At 38.3% G+C, this 26,494-nt stretch overlaps 1 protein-coding gene across 7 annotated transcripts in view; it reads right to left on the bottom strand.

Moving 5' to 3' along the window:
- Positions 1–775: 775 nt before the first annotated feature.
- Positions 776–26,494, bottom strand: part of fgfr2 (fibroblast growth factor receptor 2) — a 47,050-nt gene continuing 21,331 nt past the window's right edge. For 4 of the 7 annotated variants that reach the window (XM_073873533.1, XM_073873534.1, XM_073873538.1 and 1 more), the window contains 12 exons: positions 24,488–24,678; positions 23,334–23,478; positions 21,590–21,792; positions 20,455–20,594; positions 16,801–16,922; positions 13,023–13,133; positions 12,730–12,918; positions 11,777–11,901; positions 10,190–10,260; positions 4,309–4,446; positions 3,667–3,772; positions 776–2,553 (listed from right to left, as the gene is read on the bottom strand). In XM_073873533.1, coding sequence (XP_073729634.1) covers positions 2,389–2,553; positions 3,667–3,772; positions 4,309–4,446; positions 10,190–10,260; positions 11,777–11,901; positions 12,730–12,918; positions 13,023–13,133; positions 16,801–16,922; positions 20,455–20,594; positions 21,590–21,792; positions 23,334–23,478; positions 24,488–24,678 — 1,706 coding nt within the window. In that variant the 3' untranslated portion in view covers positions 776–2,388. Of the gene's footprint in view, positions 2,554–3,666; positions 3,773–4,308; positions 4,447–10,189; positions 10,261–11,776; positions 11,902–12,729; positions 12,919–13,022; positions 13,134–16,800; positions 16,923–20,454; positions 20,595–21,589; positions 21,793–23,333; positions 23,479–24,086; positions 24,226–24,487; positions 24,679–26,494 lie in introns of all 7 variants that reach the window. The other 3 variants (XM_073873537.1, XM_073873536.1, XM_073873535.1) reach the window with 3 other exon arrangements.

The following is a 26,494-nucleotide window of genomic DNA, read 5'->3' as shown; positions in this document are numbered from 1 at the left end:
ATTGAAAGATCCACTAATAATCGCCTTAATTTAAGTGATGTCAATAAAGTTTCTATGTTAGAATTTAGAAATATTAAAAACTTAAGCAAACGACAACAAATATGTTTTCTTACCACTCGCCATTGTAGCAGTCAGAGAATTTGGCCTTTAAAAATTTAATATTTATATGCTAATGAATTAAATTAGGGGCGTTTACAAGGCGGAGTTCTAAAAGCATTCAGCTGCGCACAATTTTAAGATCATTTGTGATTTATAAACCGCACATCTGGAAAAGAGGCATACGCACGTTTTTTTGTGCGTAAGCTCCTTTTCTCTGAATCACACTTACGATCATTTCAGAAATGGTCTTAGATGAAATGTAGGACAGTTCCTACGTCGCACTTTTATAAATGAGGCCCCTGAGCAGAAACAGTTTGAGTCAGAAACGGAGATGGCAGGCCAGAACTTCACATTTATCATTGGAAATATGCAAAAAATATGCAAAACACCTACAAGGCCTGAAAGAGATCAAGCCTAAGCCAAGTAACAAAAAGCAACGCAGTAAGTATTTCTTTCCATTAAAAATGTAACTAAGTAACGCAATAAGTTACTTTTAAGGAAGTAACTTAATGTTGTAATGCATTCCTTTAAAAAGTAACTTTCCCCAACACTTGTTATTGTAAAGGCGAATCATTTTACAAACTGAAGATTTTGTTGTTAATTGAATTGATGAATCATAGGCAGACATTTTAATAACACTTGTACTAGAAGCAAATAAAACCAAACACAAAACATACACAGTTCATTTTATCTCTTTAATTTTACAAATCTGTCAGGAACACTTGTTCACAACCTCATCTTATTTGTTTGGAAGAAAATGAACACAGTTCGTAATACTTTTGCTTGATTTCATCTAAATAAACTGAGTAGGTATAAAAATATACCCTAAAAAATATACTGCAACCTTTTGTTTGGCAATGAGATGTCTGGTGTTTGTCAAACCAAAATGCAACATTCACTGTGAGTAAAATAGCCGGATAAAAACATCGTCTACTATAGAAAAGGGATTAGCTGACTATAAAATGTACGTTATTTTTGCATTTTAACTTACCATTCACATTTGTATACTGTATATATAAAACCGTAAGAAATGCAGATCTTTCGAATGTTTCGATACCGGCTGGAAATAACTCTTTGTACCGTTGCCTCACTGAAATGTCACTTTAAATTACAAAATAAACATTATGAATCATTATTGTTTCTATGTCATCATTATTATTATTATTATTAATATTATCTCTTTATTACTTTTTGTCCTTTCGATTTATTTTTTAACATAATAAATTAATTCTATCTCTGTCCCTGAAAGCCAATGAACGACTGTGTGTTAGCATTGAGAAATGCGTACGCGGCAGGACTCGACATTAAACTTTGTGCCTATTATAAGGTCATATGCATGCAATGCTAAAACTTAATACAACCCAAATTGAATATAATTAACTTTTAATATTTAGTCTCCTCGCTAAAACAGAGATTGATGCCTTGTCAACAGTTTTTAATATCGAGCCCTGCTGTGTATGTGTGTGTGCGTCTGTCTGGGAATGTAATAGAAACATACGTGTCTACATTCACGTGACTCCGGGGGAAAAGGTAGGAATTTACGGAAGTCCATACAAAAAATAATTCATGTAAATATATAATATATATTTTTACATATTTGAATATATTTACAAATATACCCAGCATTATATACCATGTATTATTATTATTTTTACCAATAAGAATAACTGCATGGGCTTTTGTATGATAACTGTGTTATCAAGGCAAAAACAGAGTGTAAAACAACGTTTAAAAAAAATAAAAAAATCGGAGGCAGTGTTGTTATGTTCTTCTAGATCCTCTTGTGTTAGTTTTACGACACATCGTACACGTTTCTTATTTTCTCTTTTATGTCTGGTTTCAGTCTCATAAGAGTTCGGTTTATGTGCTCCATTCTCGCGAACACAAACTCCTGGAATGCCGAGCAACAGATCGGAATGGTGACAAAAACTAGAAAAAACATTTAAAACAAAAGAGAATACAAGAGGTGGATCCCTGGAAGCAGCTCAGTTCAGTCACTAAACTTCAATCCTATCCTCTTCTTAAGAGCTTGGTCACGTGTTTTTGTGTGCAAGCATGCGCCTTCGTAAAAAAGCGCTTGACACACATCAGTTTTTAGAAAGCAGCACCGCTGGCCGCCAGTCCTCCCTCGACATGCTTCGAAAGTCCAGTGCGAGGTTTATGAGGAGTCTACAGGCATCATGCGGTTATGGGTGGGTACAGGGAATTGTGGGTAAAAGTCATTCGCTTTTTGAGAACTGTGGGCGTGGCTTGGATGTGATGCGTTTGGAGAAGTCCGAGGAGGGCGGCTCATGTTTTTATGCCTCCGTTGATGTGCTGGTACTTGGGTAGGCAGGGTTCATCTGCTAAAGGGTCATGGGAGAAGACGGAATCGTCTCCGGAAGAGCAGGAGCTCCGCGTGTCGGGAAAGCTGGGAGAGTACTGCTCTACTGGAGAACACAGGTCCAGATACTCCTAACACACACACAGAAAAAGAGAGATGATGATAATGCTATCAGTATCCAATACTGTACCCTGACACGATAAACATTGCATTTGTTTTTATTCAATCTATACGTTTCTTGTATAGTAAGTGTGTTCCTGGGATCAAACTCATGACCTTTGGACTGCTAATGCAATGCTTTGCTGATTGAGCAACAGGAATAAAGCAGCCAATTTATAACACAAGTACAAGTGTTTCTGCAAGATTTATCATAAAAAAAAAAAAATTGTATCTCAGATAACACCAGAAGGTCTTGATTTTTTTGGAAATTCAAGTGTGTTCAAGAATTCACTGAATCAGATTTCATGCGAGAACAATCTACTTCAGAGAAATTCAATAATCATATTGGTCAGACTTGACGTTCTTGTTGGAAACAGAAGGGACCACCCCTGAAGACATATATATATTTTTTTAAGCATTTCTATATCCAAACCCAGCGTACGACATAAAAACATACAAAAAGGCTTTTTCCTGTTCGTTCCGCAAACAAAACCCGGAGTCTTTGTGGCTGGCACTGAACTATTCGACTGGAGGAAGAGGAGGGTTTTAAGTTGCCGAAAATGAGCTTTGGCTCAACTCTCGCTGCTCAACACAAGGCAGATCACGTTACTAAAGACATTCACATCTGTGAACGGTTTAAGATGGGGGGAGAAAGAAAGCGAAGGCGCTTTATTACATTTCTAAAGTTCAAAACGAAGAGCGAGAACGAAGCTTTTGGCCTGATCTCTCCTCCACGGCTCAATCCCTTTTGTGACAAGTTCTGACAGATTTCCATTCCTCAGCTCGCCGCACGGATATGGCGAACGACAGCCAGGGAATGGAAAGAATCAGCTGGCGTTCCGACCCGACCCGGTATCCGTCTGATACCCGAGCGGCGCTAGCGCAAGAAGCCTGGATGAAATCAAGCACGTGCAACACTCGACCTGTGAGCTGACCGTAAAAACCCATCCGACGTTTCCGCTCCCTCGCGAATCTCGCAAAACGTTGCAAGCTGGATACGTTTGATAAATCACAGAAGTATAGGGGAAGTGTGGGTCGTCTGTTTGCGTTGAAGAAACACACTGTATGTGTTGTATGCCCTTTACCTCATTGGTTGCCAACGTTAGTATGCGGTCCAAATCCTCCACCAACTGTTTGAATGTGGGTCTGTGAGATGACATTGCATGCCAGCAATCCTTCATCATCATGTACCTGAAATAAAGACAATGAGATGGGATTTATTTATTTCTAATCACAAATGCATTCATCCAGCTAACCACGTGTGCTAACCATGTTGACTCGCTTAACTTGATTCGATATTAATGTGATGTCATACTTTTTAACCAACAATTAAACACCTTCCTTTAACTTTTTTTACTCATTACCTTTCATGTATTGCAAAGCATCCCTTTGGCAGCAAATCAATGCATTTGTGGAAAAAAATACATTAAAATGCTTGCTGATGTCAACGGCAAACATTGAGTTATTACATTGATGAAAGATTACAAGACAATTGTTTTACTTTGCATTTGCAATAATGTGCACCCATAAATTGTGCATGATAAGATCAGGAATGTGTATGAGGAAAACAAATTTGGACTTCAATGTCCACCAATTATATTGTCGATTATGCAAATTTGGTTAATTATTGAAAAAAATCACTTAGCGTAACACATTTGAATCTCAATAGGTTTATATCAGGCAGGTAAGATGTTATCGTTGTGCAGACAGATGAAAAAATATCTTACAATTCATTGGTGCAGTTAGCAGGCTTGTCCATGCGATGACCTTCCTTTAATAGCTTAAAAAGCTCCTCAACTGGGATACCAGGATACGGAGAACCGCCGAGCGTAAAGATCTCCCACATTAGAACCCCGAATGACCAACTAGAAGAGATACAGAAAACACACACATATTCACATTACACTTTATAATAAAAATAAAGAAGCAAATAAAAAATGAAAAGCAATACAAATCTTTTGATTTAAATATTAAATTAAAATTTTGATTTAATATTAGTGGACACCAGAGGTGTCATGCCCATTGAAATTGAAGGGGTTCAGTTCCCTCTCGGATTTTTGAGCCAAGTGATGTCACGTGACTTTTGAGCAAGTTTTTCATTAATGTGTAAAATAGCAATAAATTGCTTCTCCTTTTGTCTGTATAGTCTATAATACAGAATACAGCGTATAAAAGGTTTTATTGTTTAATTGATGTTAAAAATTATGACTACAGTATGAAGGGTAGGTGCCCTCCTAAAAAAATGGTATATGAAGCTCCTGGTGGACACGTAACCATCCAAGAGCATTTTGCTTTGTAACATCTCAAAAATTCAAATCCCAAAACCAAAAATCTCAAGCAGTGTTATTGTGATATCTGTACAGTGGTGATATTTTGTTGGTGCTAACAGTGCAGTAAGTGTATGAGTCTCAGTGCAATCGTTCTGTATCTCTTACTGTGCATGGACATTTCAAAGCTGTCCTCTGTCCTCAATGCAAGACCGCAATGACACATATTGTCTAAGCCAAAACAAACATTGAGACCCACAGCATCTAACGTCAAGCGGGTATAGGGGGGTGGGTTGGAAGATTGTAGCGGCGGGAATGATTTTTCAACACGTGCCAATTCTATATTACTTCATATCTGAAGAGAGGGGAACCTTTCACTCATCTTATGTAACCTAAGAGCTTCCTAAAATAGGCCTATAGCAGTCTGCCTAAACTAATAGTTATCCCGCTAACTTCAATATAAAACCATTTAACATCAACAACATAATACCTATTACTCATTTTTGGGTAAACTATCCCTTGCAATTTTATGTTTTAAACAGAGATGGCGATAGGGAGGCAACTTACAGCAAAAGGCAGCTTTAATGACCAATGTTTTAATAGCACCACAGTCACTCAGTTTACATTTTTAGGGTAAAATCCAGCAATAAATAGCTCATGTACATTTATATTAGGCATAGAAAAACTATAAAATTAGTTAACACAAATGAAGCACAATAAAGATCTCAATTGACCAAAAAATCTGCCAATGGGGTAAGCATTTTTTTTCTTGAATTTTTCTGGAATTTAGTGTTTAAGAAAAATGTTTGAGATTTTTTTTCCTTACACCATTGGCAGATTTTTTTGCCTGTTTTATGCACAAAATCACTTAAATTTTATATTTTTTGTCTAAAAACTAGACATATTTTCTTGCGTCGTTTTGCTCATCAAGTAAAAGCATCATAATTTAAGAATTTTTAGATATTTTCACTGAAAACAAGACAAAAATACTAAGAATTTTTTTTCTTGAAAATCATTTTTGCAGTGTATGGAAGTCAATGGTGCTTCTGTTTCTTGCTTTATTACAAATATATTCCTTTAAGTTTAGCCGAACAAATAAAAGTATACAAGTTTGTAACAATATGAGTAAAAACTATCCCTTTAAAGACCAATCTCTGATATACTTTTCTTCTGGCTCACCGCGGCTTAAACACACAGAGCAAAGCACAGAGATTCGCCGCTGTGGTTGTTTGTTTATATAATCAGTTACCCTGTTTGTTCTCTTCTCGTCTTTATCAAGCCCTGTATCTCCTGTGACATGTTTACCAAATTCATCATTTCTATTCAAGCTCTCTTTGTAACAACTGCTCGACCCCGTGATCAATTACCCACATAGAGGGGGCAGAAAGACTCAGGGGTCACTGCAATGCCCTCTTGAACCCAAAGGCTTGAATGCAATAGACCAAAGACGAGGTAGTGACTGTTTACTACAACATGGTTGATTCTTTGTTTTAACACAATGCCAATATCTATGGCTGCTTTCATGGCGAAAACATTTGTAGGTAAACTATATCAAATCTTTTTTTTGAGAAATAAAACTATATTTGGGTGAAGACGTAAAAATGTCTTAAAAAAAGTTAGAGTAAAAAACCTTCTCAACATGGTTGTTAAATTACAATAAATGGGTGAATTTTACAAATCCCCTGGTTACATTTCACCCCCCAAAATGGTCCCAAATAGATGTTTGATTTTGGGGTGAGAAATGACTTGGGCGTGTTTTTGAAAGGTTGCTACTAACTAGGCAATAAAGACACAGCGGTCCAGTTTTTCTAGGTTGAAAAGGACAACACATTACTTTCAATTTAACACCATTGACCCGATGACCTCATCATGGTGTGAATGAACTTTAACCAGTAAGGCAGCCATTTAGCATCCTAACAAACCAAATATTTACACGAACACATCCATATTTCCATTTTGCAAGCCCTGCAGGTTATATACCAGTCCCCAGGGACTCAAAACATGCCAATTTTTGGTTATAATTTATGCCCTAATTCAGTATGATGTCACGTATGGATTGTGTCTGTCATCCAGCCAATGAGAGAGCGGAGCAGCATAGAGACTGATGGTGTATAATTAGTGTTGAGCCTGAGATAAACACATTTAAGCATTAGCCATCAGCGAGGGTCTCTTTGCTATTGATTCGATTTTACTGCACACATCACACACAAAGAGCTGACAATCATTAAAAAACACAATGACCTGTATGAGATGCACACACATTTAAAACATGAATCATTGGAGCTGAGCATCCATGCTGTACAACAAAAATGACTTTTACCTAAATCTTTTCCAGCAAACACATTTTTTACCCAACCCTATATGTCACAAAACATACACATGTATGTTATCTAATCGCTTTACACGGCAACCTGTGCATTCGACAAAACTTCACAAAATCCCGCAAAGGATTCATGAAAACCCAACAGGAAACCGTGTGTCACCTCCGTTGCTTTTCATCTTTTCTAGGAGACAAAAACTAAAATGCAAAGAAAGAGGCATGAAGCAGAGGATTGTGGAGGATAAACACCAACACAAATGACATAAAGAGAGGATTATTTCACCCTACGAAAGAGAAAGGAGAGGGAAAGAAAAGAAAAAAGAATCGGAGCGTTGGATGGGATAGAGGGAAGTTGGAGGTCACTTCCGTCCGGGTCTCCGAGAGGTGAACGTCTTGCCCGTCAGACGGCTTTGAAGTCGCACAGATTAGTGACAGGACGCTGGTTGCAAGCCGAGCGTGAAATCTATGAACACCCTTCTTATGTCTGTGCCTGACAAAAACACTTCCTTAACTGTCCAACAATCCGCTTTCATTTCTGTCCGGAGAAAAACACTTGCTCACCTGCCAGCCGTTCCTCCTCACTTTCTTTACAAACCCTAGATGTTTACCCGTTCTCTCCCAAACCCAGAAAAAATTTCAGCCTCTGAAACTGCCCTACTGAAAAATCCAGCCAAAACCAGCACAAGCTGGTAGCTGGCCCCAGCTGGTTTAAGGTGGTTTACGCTGGTCCTACCAGCCTGACAAAGCTGGTCATGCTGGTGGGCCAGCTGGTATTCCAGCATGACCAGCCAAGCACAGCTAGACCAGCTTAAAATGTGACCAAAACACAGCTTGATACACCAGCAAAACCAGCTTCCTACACCTGCAAAACCAGCTAAAACCAAGCTGGGGACAAGCTAAAACCAGCTCACCAGCTTATGCTGGTCTTAGCTGGATTTTTCAGTAGGGTGACTTTGATTTATAGCAGAGTTTGAAATTTTTCCACAGTTCAGAAAGGTTTAATTATAAGCTGTCGTTGCTTATTATATTTCATATTTAATAATATCGGCTCAAAGGTTTATTAAGTTTAAAAAGTTTTCCCTTTACATTAAAAAAATATATATGTTAGGGTGACCATACGTGCCATTCTTCCCGGACGCATCCCGTCCAGGATTTTGTGTTCGTCTCCCGGAAGTCGTATTTGTCGAGCGCATACGTCATAGAGGATTATTATTATTATTACAGAAAAGCAACCGTTACATTTTAAGGTAAGAATGAAACTACGATTGTATATCTTATGTTTTTAACTGAATGGCTAATGCGGTCGACAAATACGACTTCCGGAAGACGCACCGAAATCCTGGACGGGATGCGTCCGGAAGGAATGGCACGTATGGTCACCCCAACACATGTACATACGACAACGCTGTCAAAAATATTCGTGTTTACATAGATCCACGTAATCGACTATAAACGCTGTCTTACACGTGGCAGGCCAGTTGTTTTGTAAAGAAATACTACACGCCTGCGCACATACGCATTTTTCTACAGAGTGATAAACACAAACAATCAAGACAGCAAATGGTTTCGTTTAGACAATGTAGCAGGTTTGATACTACAAGTTATGGTGGACTTTCAGTCGTTTTGGAATCCATTCAGCTGATCTCCGGGTCTGGCGGTACCACTTTTAGCATAGCTTAGCATAATCCATTGAATCTGATTAGACCATCAGCATCGCGCCAAAAAATAACCAAAGAGCTTCAATATTTTTCCTATTTAAAAGTTGACTCTTCTGTAGTTCCGTTAAATAGGAAACAAATCAAAACTCTTTGTTTATTTTTAAGCGCGATGCTAATGGTCTAATCAGATTCAATGGATTGTGCTAAGCTATGCTAAAAGTGGTACATCCAGACCCAGAGATCAGCTGAATGGATTGCAAAACGGTAAAAATCAAATGTTTAACTCTAGGGGAGCTGGAAAATGAGCATATTTTCAAAAAAGTGGAGTGTCTCTTTAAGAAGCACAAACACATTCCTGTAGGCCGCCAATGTTGTTTTGGTTATACTTGCGCATGCCTATAAACTGAATATACACATGCGCGAGACATCACCATTATCACAGATTTGCATTTTTGTAATTAACACAGAGACGACGAGGCATCGTTCTCAAAAACTTGAGCATTGAATTCTGTCCACAAAAGTCTGCGTTTTCAGGACCACAAAACGCTGCTATCATATAAACAAACTTAAATAAAAAGTTCCTGGTTTCCCTTTCAATACAGTTCACTTCGCATTGCGTCAGTTGCTGACGCTATGGGGGAAACTCCTGTTTACTCCGTGATTGAAGCCTATTGGTTAACATCTGTAGAAAATACAGACCGATGGCGTTTGAGCTGCGCGGGGTGTGGCCCATGCCCTTATATAAGTCCGGGATCAAGCGCCAAAAGCTCACTATTATTCGACTGAAGCGCGCAGCCGAATAACACTCGCTGCATAGGCGTTTGTAGCACGGCCAGCTACGCAATGCTCGTTCCCATTATTTCAGGGAACCAGGGTTACGTGAGTAACCTAAGCGTTCGGTGTCATTTTACGTGTACGTACGCACATGGTTGTATGCACAGCACAGCAAAGCTTAGTTTATTTGACATGTACTTATACACAGACTTTCAAATGCGCATTGCGACAAAATGCAATGCATACTAAATTCTCCTGTACACGCAAGTGTGAACTACACGTACACACATGCGTGTATAGGAGAGTATGCACAGTTACCAAACTCTAGCAATACGGACCCACGTATGCATAAAAGCGAAGCAATACTTCTAGCTTTCATGGCCCCTAAAACTACGCGAATTACTTTTGTTAATACCTCCACATGTAAAGTAAGTAACAACACCACTGGCGTGCTAAATGCTGTGTATGACTTTGATATGTAACAGCAAAACAGCAAGAAAAAGCCCCTTAATATCATATGATTCATTTTAATATAAAAAGCATGATAAACAGTCCAACGTACAGAAAAAGACAAAACTGATTGACTTACACATCACTCTGGTGTGTATATACTCGATCGAACAGCGCCTCTGGAGCCATCCACTTCACAGGCAGACGACCCTACACACATGGATTAAAGAGAAGGTCAGAGACAGTCAACCCACAACATCCACACAGCCAAACCTTTTATCTGTGCGAGACCCTTGTTAGCCTGGAATTTCATTAAACCCGAAGCAGCTCGCCAATAACGATTACGGACGAAATCCTTTGAGACGGACCGCCTAACTCGAATTTCCCTCAGGAACAATCTTACAGATCGAAGCTCGTGAAGACGTTACAAGAGTCAATATTGCCCGTAGAGGCAGATATTGGGTTTAATCCAATCTAAAAAAGCTATGGGTTTGCAATCGTCTGCCTCCTTTTAAAAGCCATAGTATTTTTTAACACACAGCTGTATGAGAGGAATTCAGTGTGTGCCCAGACAATAATCGGTCATTCTCAGTCATGACCATTCAGTCTGAGCGATGTTTGTTGCTTCAATAATCCCAAACTATTTTAACGTATTCTTGATCAGATTGGGGTCTTTAATAAAAAACATAATAGCCTCTCTGAAATAAAAACTTAGCACCCCTCAGACGTATGTTTATTATTCAACATTACTTCAGTCATTTAGGACAACCAGAATGCTTACAAATGTTATAGGCCCATAAATGGTATCATAAGTGACAGAGATACAGTCGGTAGAGACGGCCGTAACTGTGGGAATGAGATTTAAAGCTATGCTAATGTGTTTAGGTTTGTCACAAACATTTCCTTCTCATGAGCTTGAACAACAAGCTTTGGAATAAGAGAACAAGAGCTGAATCACTTTACACACAGACTGCCTGGGAATTGGCAAACCATGCCGAGAGAGAGAGAGAGAGAGAGAGAGAGAGAGAAAGAAAGAGAGAGAGAAATAGCTTAGCTTAGCACAATCCATTGAATCTGATTAGACCATTAGCATCGCGCTACAAAAATAACCAAAGAGCTTCGATATCCTTCCCATTTAAAACTTCACTCCTCTGTAGTTACATCGTGCACCAAGACCGACAGAAAACTAAAAGCCGCGATTTTCTAGACAGATATGGCCAGGAACCACACTCTCATTCAGGCGCAACAATCAAGGACTTTGCTGCCGTAACATGGCTACAGCAGGCGTAGTGATATTACGCAGCGCCCGAAAATAGTCCCTAGCTATTGAAAGTTACCAAGGGGACTTTTTTCAGGCACTGCGTAACATCACCACAAAGTCCCTAATTATCACGCCAGAATGAGAGCACAGTTCCCAGACATATCGGCCCAGAAAATCGCAACCTTGAATTATCCGTCGGTCTTAGTACACGATGTAACTACAAAAGAGTCGAGTTTTAAATAGGAATAAAATTAAAACTCTTTGGTTATTTTTTAGCGTGATGCTAATGGTCTAATCAGATTGAATCAATTATGCTTAGTTATGCTAAAAGTGGTAGCGCCAGACCCGGAGATCAGCTGAATGGATTCCAAAACGGTAAAAATCTAATTTTTAACTCTAGGGGAGCTGGAAAATGAGCAAATGAGTGTCCCTTTAAAGCGAAAGTGCAGAGACAATGAAACTTACATTCGTGGTCTTTTTATAGTAATCTATGTTGTGGACATCTCTGGCCAGACCAAAGTCTGCAATCTTCATAAAGTTGCTCTCCGTGACCAACACGTTCCTGGCAGCCAGATCTCTGTGTATACACTGCGGCAGAGATAGAGAAAGACCATTAGACACAACTGAATGTTAAGGGGCTTTGGGATACTCTGCTTTGGATGTTTGTGCGTTCAGATGTGTGCGAGGGTACGATAAGACCCCTCATGCATTCCAGAAGAGAACGAAAGCATGACGATAGTATTTAGCAGACAGTATTTTGTACGCTGACAGAGAGACTTACAGGATTGTGCACATCTAGTGTGATTTATTATTATGCTTGTCTGAACCACACGGCTCATTGGAAGTCTATGCTTGAGCAATACATAAATCTAACTGCAGGGCTGGACTCCACATTTGAATTGAAACTATAGTTTTGTGGACTCTGGATCACAAAAGCAGTCATAAGGATACATTTTTTGAAAATTTAATAAATAGGATTTCCATTGATGTATGGTTTGTTAGGATAGGACCATATTTGGCCGAGATACATCTAAATGTGAAAATCTGGAATCAGAGGCTTCAAAAAAAAGAAGCAAATATTGAAAAAATCACCTTTTTTGATATATTTACAGCAGGAAACTTACAAAATATCTTTATGGAACATGGTCTTTACTTAATATCCTAATGATTTTTGGCATAAAAAAATCGATAATCCTAATGTCTTTTTGGCTATTGCTACGAATATACCCATGTGACTTATATATATACTATATATATATACTTAAGTGATACTTTGGCTAGTTACACGTAGCCAAACTTTCGAATGAAATGTGGTCCAATTGCATATTATTCTGTTCACGAATGAGGCTTCACGCTTTAATAGCACTACCCGATGCCTAAATTCAAGGACAAATTACATTCATATGTGCTCATACACTTTTGTGAGGCTAAATACTCCATTCCTCGAGCTACTTGGTAGGTACAGGAGATCAGATCTTTGAACGTAAGAGCTTCATCTGATACTCTGGCTATATCATAAGAGTACTCCATTCCCGGGGGCCGCCGGGCCCTCAAATACTCTCTGAGGTTACCCTTAGATGCGTACTCCACTATTACATACAACGGCCCTAAAAACAAAAAGAGGTCTCAGGTCATTTTAAAGAGCTATAAATAATAAAATTTGCTATAAATCAGAGATGGACTGATTCACAGATTCAATCAAATTGCTTACCGTCCTGTGTGCACGCCCCCAACAGATTAATGATGTTTTTGTGCCGGCCAATCATCTTCATCATTTCCATTTCTGACACCAGGTCAGAAAGATCTTTCTCTGTTGCATCATCTACGAAGGATAAAAAATGAATGATGTGCATTACCTAAATTACATGTGAAAATAAACTTTATTTTAAGGGATTGTAAATGATCTTATTAGTTCTTCCTATATTTGTCCTCTAAGGCAGGTTTTTTTTAACTGGTGTCTAGGGACCCCCAGGGTTCCCCCAAAAGGTTCTAAGGGGTCCCAGTCTGCGGTATAGCCAATTATTTAAGTTTGTAAACTATTTGCTGTCTTTATAATATTACAGTTCCCTGCTAAAAAAACAGCACACCAGCAAGACCAGCATATGTTGTGTTTTGGTGCTGGTATACCGGTGACCACCAGCTAAACCAGCATAGGAATTATGCTGGTTTTTCTAGCAGGGTTACTATTTATCTAACACAGTTTAAAGGGATAGTTCACCCAAAAATGAAAATAATGTCATTAATGACTCACCCTCATGTTGTTCCAAACTCGTAAGACTTCCGTTCATCTTCCGAACACAGTTTAAGATGTTTTATATTTAGTCTGAGAGCTTGTTGACCCTTCATTAAAAATCTATGTACGGTATACTGTCCATGTCCGGAAAGGTAATAAAAACATCATCAAAGTAGTCCATGTGACATCAGTGGGTCAGTTAGAATGTGTTGAAGCAAAGCCCACCGCACAAAAACGAAAAAAAAAAACAGCTGGGGCGCACCAGATAACACGTCAGCCGCGTCATACGTCATCTGCGTCACATGACTTTAGTTTCGTGCATGCGCTTCACAACAGACGTGGAAGAGAAGACAATGCTGACTAAAGTCATAATTTTTGTTATTTTTGGACCAAAATGTACCTTCGATGCTCCAACACATTTCAACTGACCCACTGATGTCACACGGACCACCCCGATGATGTTCCCATCACCCCCCTGGACATGGGCAGTATACCATACATAGATTTTCAATGAAGGGTCAACAAGCTCTCGGACCAAATACAAAACATCCCAAACTGTGTTCTGAAGATGAACGGGGGTCTTAATGACATTATTTTCATTTTTCGGTGAACCATCCCTTTAAACATTCCTTTATACAAAATATGGATATACAGAAATGAACTTTAGTAAAAAGGGTCCCTCGCTGAATGTTCATCATAAGTGGGGGTCCCAGGATAAATTAAATGTATAAACCCCTGCTCTGCATTCAAAACATAACACTAGTGTACTGCATCCTGCACAGTATACTGCATACTATTCTTTTAAAAAAGCATGTGTGTCTAATGCATTATATACAGCAAAGAAAGTAAATTTATTAGTCTATACATGCAGAATAAATATTTAATGTAGTGTAGGGGTACCATGGTATTATACCACACTACACACCATATATGAGTGTTCTGAGGCTTGCTTGTGTAACCGTGTGGCCATGTGGTGTAGATTTACACTGAAGAGCCGCCACACAGCTCCTCTTTCATTGCCTCACAATTAAAAAGCGTTTCTTCCATTTCGAGTAATTACCTTCGAGACATTCGCCTTTTCATTATCTGCCTGCCGATCCCCAGAGCAGACCTGACACAATCCACCGAGCGCCATTCCTGACTTATCTTACCCTCCTTTCTCTTACTTCTCTGGCAAAGTCTGGAAACATTAGTTTCTAACCGTTTGGGCTGAAGATTCTTAAAGATGTTTTTTTACAACAGTACATGGAACGGCATGAGGCCGAGTAAATAATTACAGAAGATTCATTTCAGCCTTGTGTAAGGGTGAGCATGCTCATGTTTTGGTCGTTTTCTCTAATGGTCTCTTTTATTCGGGACCCCTGCCCCCACAATCCTTTCTCTAAACTTCTTTTAAGACACAAGCTGCCCCCCAAGCTTCTTCTCTTCTCTTTCACTGTGAGAGTCTTTCTTTGTGCAGGTGAAGAGCGAGAGGCGTGCAGCTGGTGAACACCGGGTCAGCTATGCGGCCTCTTGACCCGAGCTCTACCAACGTCACTCAGCGCCAACAAATAACCCCACGCAGGCCCCTACAGTAAAGACCTCAAAGCTCCCACCTTCCCTTTCTGTTGGATGTGCTTGAGCTTACATTGTAAGCATATGCAAACTCAATGAAATTCTAAAGACAACAATTATACTAAAAATAAAAACTTTTTGCATTTTAAAAAAAATAATTTTTCACACCACAATGTTGTCAAAACGATTACTCCAAAAAAATTAGGTCTGTCAAAAGATGATGTGCATACAAAATAAAAATTTGTTTTTTGCATAATATATGTGTGTGCAGTGCAATGTGTGTAATTATTTTGTATTTATCAGTCCTTCCAGAAAAGTTTTTTTGTGATTGTTGTGGGCAAAAATCCTTGATTTGCAGCACGTTTTCTTAACAAAATGCGATTGAATATGCGGGATATTTATGCAATGTTATGCACTAAAATTGCAGGAACTTGCAAAATTTGCGGGGACTTGCTGCAAAAATTGCGGGAACTTGCTAAAACTTGCAGATTGCAGAAACTGTTCACGTCACACAATCACGTCACTTCATAAGGTTTCCATGGCAACAGGGGACATGGCTGCGCTTGTGGTAAGTTAATGCAACATTTTTTAACTTTCTGCTAAGATATACATGTTTTTCTGCTAAGATATACATATACATGGATTATGAAATCATGCAAGCCCCACATATTTTGTGCACCGAAATCTGCAGTTTATGCTGCGAAAGTGTGGCGTATTTGAAAAAATGCGGCCCCTGCGGACTTGATGCGGACAGATATGCGTTGAGTCATGCGATCGCATAATCGCGTTTTTCGGGAGCGACTGATAAATAAATACACACACAAGCATGCATTTAAGATATGATTAAAAAATATTTACACACATTTTTCTTAAATGTATACATGCATGTGTGTATTTATATATACAAAATAATTACACACAGTGCACACACATATGCTACACAAAAACAAACTTTTATATTGTATGCGATTAATTGCTATTAATCTTTTGACAAACCTACTAAAAATGCTGTATTATGCATGCCAAGCCAGTAGTTGGCGATGTAACTTTTTTAATAAAAGCATCAGCGCACATACGCTTTCCTCTACAGAGCGATAAATATAAACAATTTAAGCGGCGAAATCCTCAAGCAATTTTATTTGGGTGGATGAAAAGGTACATTTACTACAAGCGACACTGGATTATAAAGTATCTTGAGTAGCACAAACACAGTCCTGCAAGCTTGTTAACGCCTTGGTTATAATGGTTAAGTACTTGTGCACGCCCGTAGACTAAACATGTAACACGTATGCGTATAACGTCACATTTTCACTGATTTCTGTCGTTTACATCAAAATGGTTTTTAAAAACCTTGCACTTTAAAACTTGTTTTCATAAATGTTCAGGACCTCAAAACGCTGTTGTTGAGTAAACGAACAGCCCGAAATGCGTAAAAAGTTTCTCATTTTCGGTTGAAACATTGTCATGTAAGCGGCCCCTACGTGAGGTTTGGCCACATATGGAGCACATGACAATATTATTCTGTCTGTGTTGTTTCAACCCTGTCTGAAAAGCCAAACGACTTTTGGCTGTTTTAGCAAAAGACCTGCTGAGTAGCCACATGGTTATGGCGGATATTCTACAATTACATAAAACTAACTTAACCTCAATTCAACATTCAGGGTCATTTCCCATTTATGATGCACTTCTTAAGTTTAATTACCTTTAAGCATCTTGACAGCCACTGTCACAGCTTCTTTAGGTTTGTCCTTGTCGATGCCCAGAGCTTCAGCCATCACCACCTGACCAAAACAGCCCTCACCCAACGGTTTACCCAGAGTTAACCTGCAAACACAATTTGAGCAGATTATAAGATTTTATAATCATCAACGTTCAATTTGATATTCATATTGAGATCTGGACAAAACTTCCAAAATTTTTAGTTTTGGAGAGTTCCCTTGATGTCTAGAAATGCTGTCTAGCTAGGCAGCTCACTAGGTTTTAAGTCACAGCCAATGTGTGTGTACATATCTAATATCAGTCATGTTAGGCTTTGGCTAGTGTTCACGTAAACAAGATTACAACATGTATACAAAGAATCAAAGCTGTTTTTAACCATGACTACAGATTAAATGCAAACTAAACCCTATACACAATGGGTTGTGTCAAATATGGACATAGGCAAACATAGGGTTAAACATTAACCAGACTGGGTTGTTTCAACCCAAGTTTGGGTCAAATATGGACATTTTCTGGGTTAATGTAAACCAACGGATGGGTTTGTCCATATTTTACCAAACCATGGACTGAAACAACTGAGCATTTTTTGTGTGTACATTTCATTTCTTTTCTCATTTAATTTTCATTAACTTTTGAGACTTTATAAATCAATTTTACCTGGTCCTTTGTTCAGTTTTTATTAGCTAAGACACACACACAAACATTTTCTTAATTCCCCAAGGTAACCGTGACATCTCGACCTCTTGTCTTGTCAGTGGCCCTCGGTCAAACTTTGATTGGCAGGCGCTGGGTTTTACCCCGCCCCCTGCATGCTGGTCTATGTAAACATTCACACCCGCACCAGGGCCGGGGCCCGGGGCCGATCTGTGGCCGTGATAACATAATCCCCCTCTGTGCTGTTCGCTCAATGGTGGCCTCTGTCTGCTTCAGCCCACCACAGATAATCAATGTTATGTTTATCCTCCACGCCAACCGCAAAAGTTAACATTCCACAGCGCTCTGCCTCTCACAGGCATGCGGCCGCAGGGCACGTCACACAGGGAGGAAAACACAACCACCAAACAATGACTTTCACCACTGCGGGGGAAGTTTAGTCGAGGCCAAAAACCCCACCTTAACTGTTTTACCTGCTTTCAAAAAATAAACAATAAATAGAATCGTAATTCAACAAGTAAAACTGCAATAAGTAGTTAGGTAATGTGCTCCTGTATGCATTGCATTAGCAGTGCAAAAGGTCATGGGTTTAAATGCAGGGAACTGATAAAATACTGATAAAATAATTTAATGCGCTCGAAGTGTCTTTGGATGAAAGCATCTGACAAAAGCATAAATGTAATATTATTAAAAACTAGAATAGAGAAAAACTGTTTTTTTATTGGAGTTGATATTATCTGCTTTTGAATGGCTAATACTGATATGTAGTAGTCATTGATATATGTGCATCTCTAGTGTCTGATACCAATAATCAATGATTATAACAATAACTGATATGATTACTGACTCTAACTATCTACTGTGAATGTTTAAATGTCAAATTTTTTGGAACTTTAAGGGGTTAAATGTCTCATTTTTAACTAAATCTTTCCATAGGCGTCAGTGTCCAAACAGAAATGCATTAGCGTGTCTTAGCGTGTCTGCCCAAAAGCAACAATTCCTTTAGTGGGTGGGAAGGTAAAAGAATCTATAGAATAAGTCAACTTCAGTATTAATACCAGTGGTTTAGTCGGGGCAATATGCACGTTTACACCGTATGCATATTTTTTTCCCAGGCGCTGTGTGCATATAATGTTAATAAAAATATAACCTTGATATATTTAATATTGACTAAGTAAGGTCATGACAAAGATTGAAATTTAAGTGAAATCAAACTTTGATGCTCCTGATCTCAAACTTTGATTACGAGACATTAGTCTGGATTTCGGGTCAGTGACAAAAATTATTTGGCATGATGAAAATTCAAAAATCTAAAAAAAACTGAAATTTCATAAAAATGGTGCAAATGTAATTTTTTAAATGTAAGACTAAATGGACCTGAAAATGTCAAATGGTGTAACCGCCAATTGCGCCAAAGCATGAGAAATATTAAATATTTTTTCCACCTTGATGGCATGTAAGCGTAATCATAAAAAAATAATTTTAAAATATAATTTTTTTAGTTATTTCTAAATGTAAATTTGTATGCGTTTTTGTAATATTTGTCCTGACATATGCTGAAAACAGCTCTGTTTTCTAAATAATCTTTGACAAATTATGTAAAAATGTATGTACAAAAACCATATTACACTAAACTATATGATTATATTTTATTTCACATTTTTTATGAATATATTTATATTTTCATTTACATTATAGTGTATATTGGATTCTTATTAAAAGTTGCAAAAGTTATTTAGTCAAGACAAAGAAATTATGATTTTCTTTGTATGTGGTTTGATTAATATTAAAAACAGCATCAGGTTTATACTCAAAAAATGGGTGCACTGTCACTTTAAATACATGAATCCAATACATTGTTACACACGCATTTTTTTTTTCAACTGCTTGTATTTATTTAATGCGTAAAAGACTTTTACTACTATAATCACGGCATTTTGAGATTATTTAGTTTTAAAATGTCCGCTCAAGTACAAGAAAACAAACTCAGTTGGCATTTGCTCGCTGCCTGTCAGTTACTAGCAAGCTGTCTGAAACCTTGAGATCTGGATCGTGCTCGCGCTTGAGGTGCGCGCAAACAAAACGTATCAAACAAAACGTGAGTAAAGAGATCGCGTGAGATCTGTTTTGCGTCTTGTTGTGCTTAAATATTTAAAATGGCCAATCGGGCCAGTGACTGTTGCACCTCTGCTAACACACATTAATGTTAACGCGTTTGTAATAATTATCTTACCAATGATGAACGGAGCAATCCCTAAATTCTAGCAGTACACAAAAGCGCCTTTTAGAGCAGTGTCTGGTGCGCATTAATCACGCATGCGCACCAGTTATGTGCACCCCTGGTAATAACATAGTATTTTTGGAAAGGCTGGAACTAAAAGAAAGTCAGTGAATGGATGCTACAAATCCAGTCTTTAGGACAAAAACAGTAATTTATTCAAATCTGTAAAGGTTTTGGAAACACAGCCACAGCGCTTCAGCTGAAACCGATACCGGAAGTTTTATGTAAATATTAAGCGTGACCATTAAACATTAATTTGTGAGTCTGAGCATTGCTATGACTTTAAGCTTAGTCACAAGGTTCATGATTGCTGTCGAGGTGACTGTATCAAACCAGAACATCAGATTTAAATATCAGTGTTTAATCTGGCAGCAAGAAAAATCTCAAAAATATGGGTTTTTGATCTTTACGAATAATGATGTAATACTGGTATGATATAAATGTCTGAAGGTCGGTGTTTAATTCTGAATGAGTAATTGTCCACTGCAGCAGCATTAATCATAAGTTAATCATTACACTTAATGAGTTCATGGCCACATAACAAGATTAGTTTCACTCTGAGTTCAAAAAGATTTCATCAAGACAGCAAAAATTGTTTAAAATGAAAGCATCTTTTCTTACCTAAAATAAAAAAGCAAGACATTTTATCAAAGTAAACCATTTAAGCTGTACATGTCTAGTATGTAAAACAAATATGCTCACTTGTCTCTAGAAAATTCCCATCGTGGATCCTCAGGTAGGTCGTACTCAGGGATCGGGTCATCATGGGCGGAGCTACGGCGAGTGGTGATCCTGACCAATGGCGTGCTTGAGCTCATGGACGAGCTGGAGTCTGAGGAAACCTGTAAGAATAGAGGAGATTGGCTGATTATATGAACATAGGAGACAGCATACATTTGAAGGCTACATGTATGTATGTGTGTGTGTGTTATCACGGCAGTATAATGTAATTAATATTAAAACAGTAAGCTAAGCAAGTCAAATAACTTAAGATTTTTAGTCAACAGAGCCACATAAACTTGAAAATGGGAATTTTTTTATTTGGTATATTTATCAATATCTAGGAATGTTTCTTATATTTCTATACTTACCCCCGTATAGGATACCTTCATCTTCAGCAAAGAAAACCTAACATGTTATTTAATACCTTTCAACATCTAAAAATATTACACAAAGGCACCAATGTGCAAAACTTTGTGCCACAAACTTTAAAACGCCTATAACAATATATAATAATAATAATAATAATAAACAAGAAACTGTTTTATACTACAAACTTCATTTAAAGTCGCCATGAAACAGAAGTAGCGATTGTCTCATTTTCCCTGTGGTGACGTATATCTGAGTAAAAACGGCTTCTGAATTTAAAAAACAGGTAGAGCTGGACTTAAATTCGTCCTTTGAGAATTGATTGGATCGTTGGGAAATGGGTCATGTTGCTAATTGCCAATCAATGCGATCTATTCCTGGGCCCCGCCCACCTGCCATACCATACGACCGGAAGTAAAGAGATTTTTTCGAGGAAGGGAGGAGATTTGCGTTTTTGATTAAAGATTATGAGGTGACCTAAATTTAAAAAAAAAACTAAAAGCTCACAGATAAGTTTTTCATTTGTAAAAAAATACCACAAAATTCCCCCAAAATTACAGTTTTTCATGTCAATTTCATTGCGACTTTAAACAATATAAATATAAACAGAAACCATTTAAATTCCTAACACCTAGTAATTCTTGTCTTATTAGTATACCATGGCATGGGATATACAATAGACAAGACATATCTTTTATTGTGTGTGTGATTGTGTGTATAAGTTTTCTAGAACTCTTTATCTACTTTCTGTTACCTGGCGGCGCAGTGGGATCTGTTTGGTTAGTTTATGAACAGCAGGTTGACTCCCAAAATCAGGCTTCTTTGCAGACGTCCTCATTCGGCAAACCACCACTATCACCACCATACAGGCGATGAGAAAGACGCCTATGCAGTAGATGGCGATCTCCACGTAATCAGGAGGATAGTCCGGCTCGATGGCGTCTATCTGGGCTGTTGTGCAGTGAGATAAACCAGACAAAATAGTAAGGCAACTCTAGAAATGCGATACTGTAATGAAATACCACACCAGAAACTTTAATGTTGTTCATCGCATCGATTCTAAATGCATGCGAGGACGTTAAAGCTTCACGGACAGATATTCCACCGGTGATATCGAACACAAGGAGGTGATGGAGATGATGCATGATGCACAAATACAACTTATACATCAACATCATCTATGATCTTTTAGCTCTCAAAGCAGGGGCTATATTGTTATATTATGGTCAAAAAAACCCTATTCAGATATTAAAGATCTCTTATTTGTGATTTTTTTGCCATTACAGCATACTTTCTGACCCTTGATCACAAAATTGTTTACATATGACTACAGCATACAGTTATTGAATCTATGAAGCATGTTCAATACATGGATATCCTACTAAACCTTCCCAAATGATAATGTAAGCAGTATCAAGTCACATCTTTAGATTCATAAACAGTCACAAACACGATGGTTGTAAAGTGCATCTAATAACTAAGAAAGTCCAACATTTGATGAGAAAAGCAAATCTTGTGACTTACTTTGAAACAGTCATTAGCGATTAGACATGTTGTTAAAGGAACAGTTCGAACATAAGAAGCCATATGATATAAAAAAAAACAGACATATCTGTCATATGGACTACTGCAGTGATATTTATTGTTCCTTAAAGGAAAACACCACAGTTTTTCAATATTTTACTATGTTCTTACCTCAACTTAGACTAAATAATACACACCTATCTTTTTTCAATGCGTGCACTTAGTCTTTGTACAGCGCGTCGTGAACGTGTTAGCATCTAGCCCCATTCATTCCTTAGGATCCAAACAGGGATGAATTTAGAAGCCACCAATCTCTTACATGTTTTCCCTATTTAAAGACTGTTACATGAGTAGTTACACGAGTAAGTATGGTGGCAAAAAATAAAACGTGGCAATTTTTTAAGCGGATAAAAATAAGAACTATTTTGTATGGCGGATTGGAGTGATGATGTTACTCCGCCAGAGGTCAAAGTGCTTCAAACTAAATGTTCTTCCACCATAAACAATGCGCCATGCAAAGATGAGGTGCACGCATTGAAAAAAGATAGGTGTGTATTAATTTGTCTAAGTTGAAGTAAGAACATAGTAAAATATTAAAAAACTGTGTTGTTTTCCTTTAACTTGGCATCCCCCTTTATGTTCGGAACAATTATATATTATTACATTTCTTCCCATCATTGAATAAAAAATACTTTTTATTTTGGACGAACAGTTCCTTTAAAACACGTATTTCCAAACATGCAGTCAATAAAATGTTAGTTTGGGAGAGAAATAGAATGAGAGGGAGCTAAAGACACTTGGATGCAGTTTAATAGCTCTTAAAGCTAAACCAATATTACACAATGCTAAAAACACTCAGATTTGTTACAAGTGTCTTTCACTCCCCATCCAAGAGATTTGCCACAGAGACATTGAAGTGGTATCAACCAAACAACAGAGGAAAGTGGCCACAGGGAAGCAGTGTATACCTGGAAGCACCGTCAACCAAGCAGTGTGATAGGAGATCCCAATAGAGTTACCCGCCAAACACGTATACTCGCCCGCATCCTCGAAAGTTACGTTAGGCAGGTAGAGCACCTCGATCTCTTTGTCCGTAGTGTTCACACCTGCCGTCTGAGAGAAACAGAGGTGGAAACGCAGGAGGAGAATCATGGAGGAAGATGGATGAAGAAGAAAGAAAGAAGAAACAAATCAGACCCAAAATACCAAAAGGAGAAACGTAATGAAAGACGTTTTTGTTTTATTTCCCATCTACACATCACATATGGTAGATGTCCCATTTTGGAAGTGAAGGTTTCATCAAAAAAAGAAAGAGTAGCACAAAACAGAAACCCGTTATAATGAAAAGTAAGGGGGTGGAGAAGGACAACTTTCAACGAATAAGTATGAAACTTCTGCGCATTGTTCCCAACATGGGTGAGCCCACTAGATCCGTAAAGATCCATGCAAACACAAGAGAAAAAACATGGAAAACAAGCCACTGTTTTATCGCCAAAAAGATGAAAAGAGGGGAACATGGACAGAAAACAGCAAAACAAAGCCAGAAGTAAAGAATGGCGAGAAGACCGAAGGCTTGTTTCCATGGCTGACTGTCACCAGGAAAAAAGAAAAACACCAAACTACGCCACAACGGCTCAGCACATATCCCAGGATCACCACGACAACCCAAAACACCAGCAGATGGGAGGACACCGGTCAATCCGTCTCGTTCTTTGCTTTACCTGGTAGGACAGTCAGCCAACCGGACTGGTTGACCTCCCCAATATAATTGGAGACTTTGCACGTATATTCACCGGCGTCCTCTTCCGTGACATTGCTGAGTATGAGCACTTCCACGTCCGAGCTGTTTATGCCCGAGCTCTAATGGGCGCCGCAACGGGGACAAAAACAGACATATGGAGGTCTTTTACAATCTTTTGTACTCTTTAATGACAGTAGGAGAGCGGGAAGGACCACCACCACCCATAATGTTTTATTGCTCGTCTCCAGCAGAAGTTTACTCTGTTTGTCTTTTTTGAAAATAAAAGCATCCCCTTTGACAGAAATAAAAGAAAGACTATACTGTACAGTCCTTAAACCTGTGAATAACAAGCGTTTATTAATTTGGATTAAATGAGCTTACCTTTAATACCCGGACGTAAGGGAGTCCATCAGGACCATATCGGCTGCCGTTCTTCTCAATGTGCTGGAGCCACTGAATGTGGGGTTGGGCATCACTGTAAACCTTACAGACGAACTTGGCATCCTCTCCGAGATGCACGGTTGTGTTGGCCGGTAGGCCGGCCTGAAGAATGGGTCGGTGAGGAGAGCGTTCTGATAGGAAGAAAAATCACAAACATAAATATAAACGGCTGAGATTAATATAAACATCTGAACAAAACATGATCTCACAAAGTTCCATGGTATAGTCACGGAATATTTTGCTCATTTATCCATGTCATTGTCACGGATCTCCGCATTTTTCCATGGCCATACTACAGACTTTCTTTTCTGTGTCATTGTCACGGATTGGTTACTCAACTGCTTTTTCCAATTTTTCCTAGTTAGATTTGGTGTTTGCACTAGGATGTCACTTTAAGTATTTTTTCTGATTTATTTTTGTATTTTTCAGATTTTTAAACCATTGTCGTCTGGCATTAGGGTTAGAGTTGGATTTGGGTAAGGATGTCATTTTATGTAAATCTAACCCTAAACCGAAGCGACAATGGTAAGAAAATATGACAAAACAGTTGAGTAACCAATCCGTGACAATGACACGGAAAAGAAAGTCCATGGTACGGCCAAGGAAAAATGCGGAGATCCGTGGCAATGACACAGATAAATGAGCAAAATATTCCCTGACTATATTCGTGAGGTTGTTTGTTCCTATGTGTTCTTGTAGCTCAATGATAGGGCATTGTGTTAGCAGCGCAAAAGGCTGTGCGTTCGATCCCAAGAAAACACATCTTGTAAATGAACTGCTAGTCGTTTTGGATAAAATGTCATTTAAATGTAACACTTCTACGCTGCCTTTAAGGCAAAATCCTTAACCAAATGGATTTCCATAAATGGCTGCTTCGAGACACTTTTTGTTGTTTGTGACTCATGTGCAATCTTGTTGCAATGCATTCTGGGATTGCCCTATTCACCATGAATGCATGCACAAGGATGCATCTGTTCAATTCAATTAAATTCAACTGAAGTTTATTTTTATAGCACTATTTACAATTTACAATTGGTAAAAGCAGCTTTATCGAAAACAGAAAACCACTCCAAAACAGATACTTGCACTATAATAACAAAAAATCTGGGTACGCTGTTTACTACAATACATCCTTTATGTAGGCAATTGTGAGCACATATAAATGTACCTTTTATAATAATCAGTTTGCAGTCGCAAATTGAAACCAGGCCAATTATAGGTGTGTAGCGCGTGTATACATAATGTTTAAGTAAACGTTCAGTAATTTTAACAACTTCAGGACCGCACCTCCTGTCATATCAGATGCTGTTACGATTTCACAAAACAGAGGCAGTTGCGTTATCTCTGCTGATAAGAAGTGCATAAATGCAGATGAAGAAAGGTGAGATAAAAAGATAACAAGGGAGAAGTTGCATGACTGATAAAGTAAACAACTGCGGATTCTGCATTGGTGTATAAGAAATTTTCTCATTTGGTAATGAAGTTATTAAGAAGAGCAAACTTGTTTTTTGGAAAAACAACACTATTCTGCCTGGCTAATCTGAGAACCACAAAACACAGACACACAACCACTGGTGCTACACGATAAACTGTGATAACTTACTAAATAACACAGTATGCGATATGCGGTAATTTACTTGTAGTAAAATATATTTAAAAACAGACAATTATATACACTCACCTAAAGGATTATTAAGAACACCTGTTCAATTTCTCATTAATGCAGTGGTGTAATGGTGTGGGGGATGTTTTCTTGCCACACTTTAGGCCCATTAATGGCAATTGGGCATCATTTAAATGCCACGGCCTACATGAGCATTGTTTCTGACCATGTCCATCCCTTTATGACCACCATGTACCCATCCTCTGATGGCTACTTCCAGCCAAAGCTCGAATCATTTCAAATTGGTTTCTTGAACATGTCAATGAGTTCACTGTACTAAAATG

The sequence above is a fragment of the Misgurnus anguillicaudatus genome, chromosome 11, assembly GCF_027580225.2.
Source record: "Misgurnus anguillicaudatus chromosome 11, ASM2758022v2, whole genome shotgun sequence".
Taxonomy (NCBI): Eukaryota; Metazoa; Chordata; class Actinopteri; order Cypriniformes; family Cobitidae; genus Misgurnus; species Misgurnus anguillicaudatus.
The sequence above is the reverse complement of the archived record's forward strand: the minus strand, read 5'-3'. Positions and strand labels throughout refer to the sequence as shown.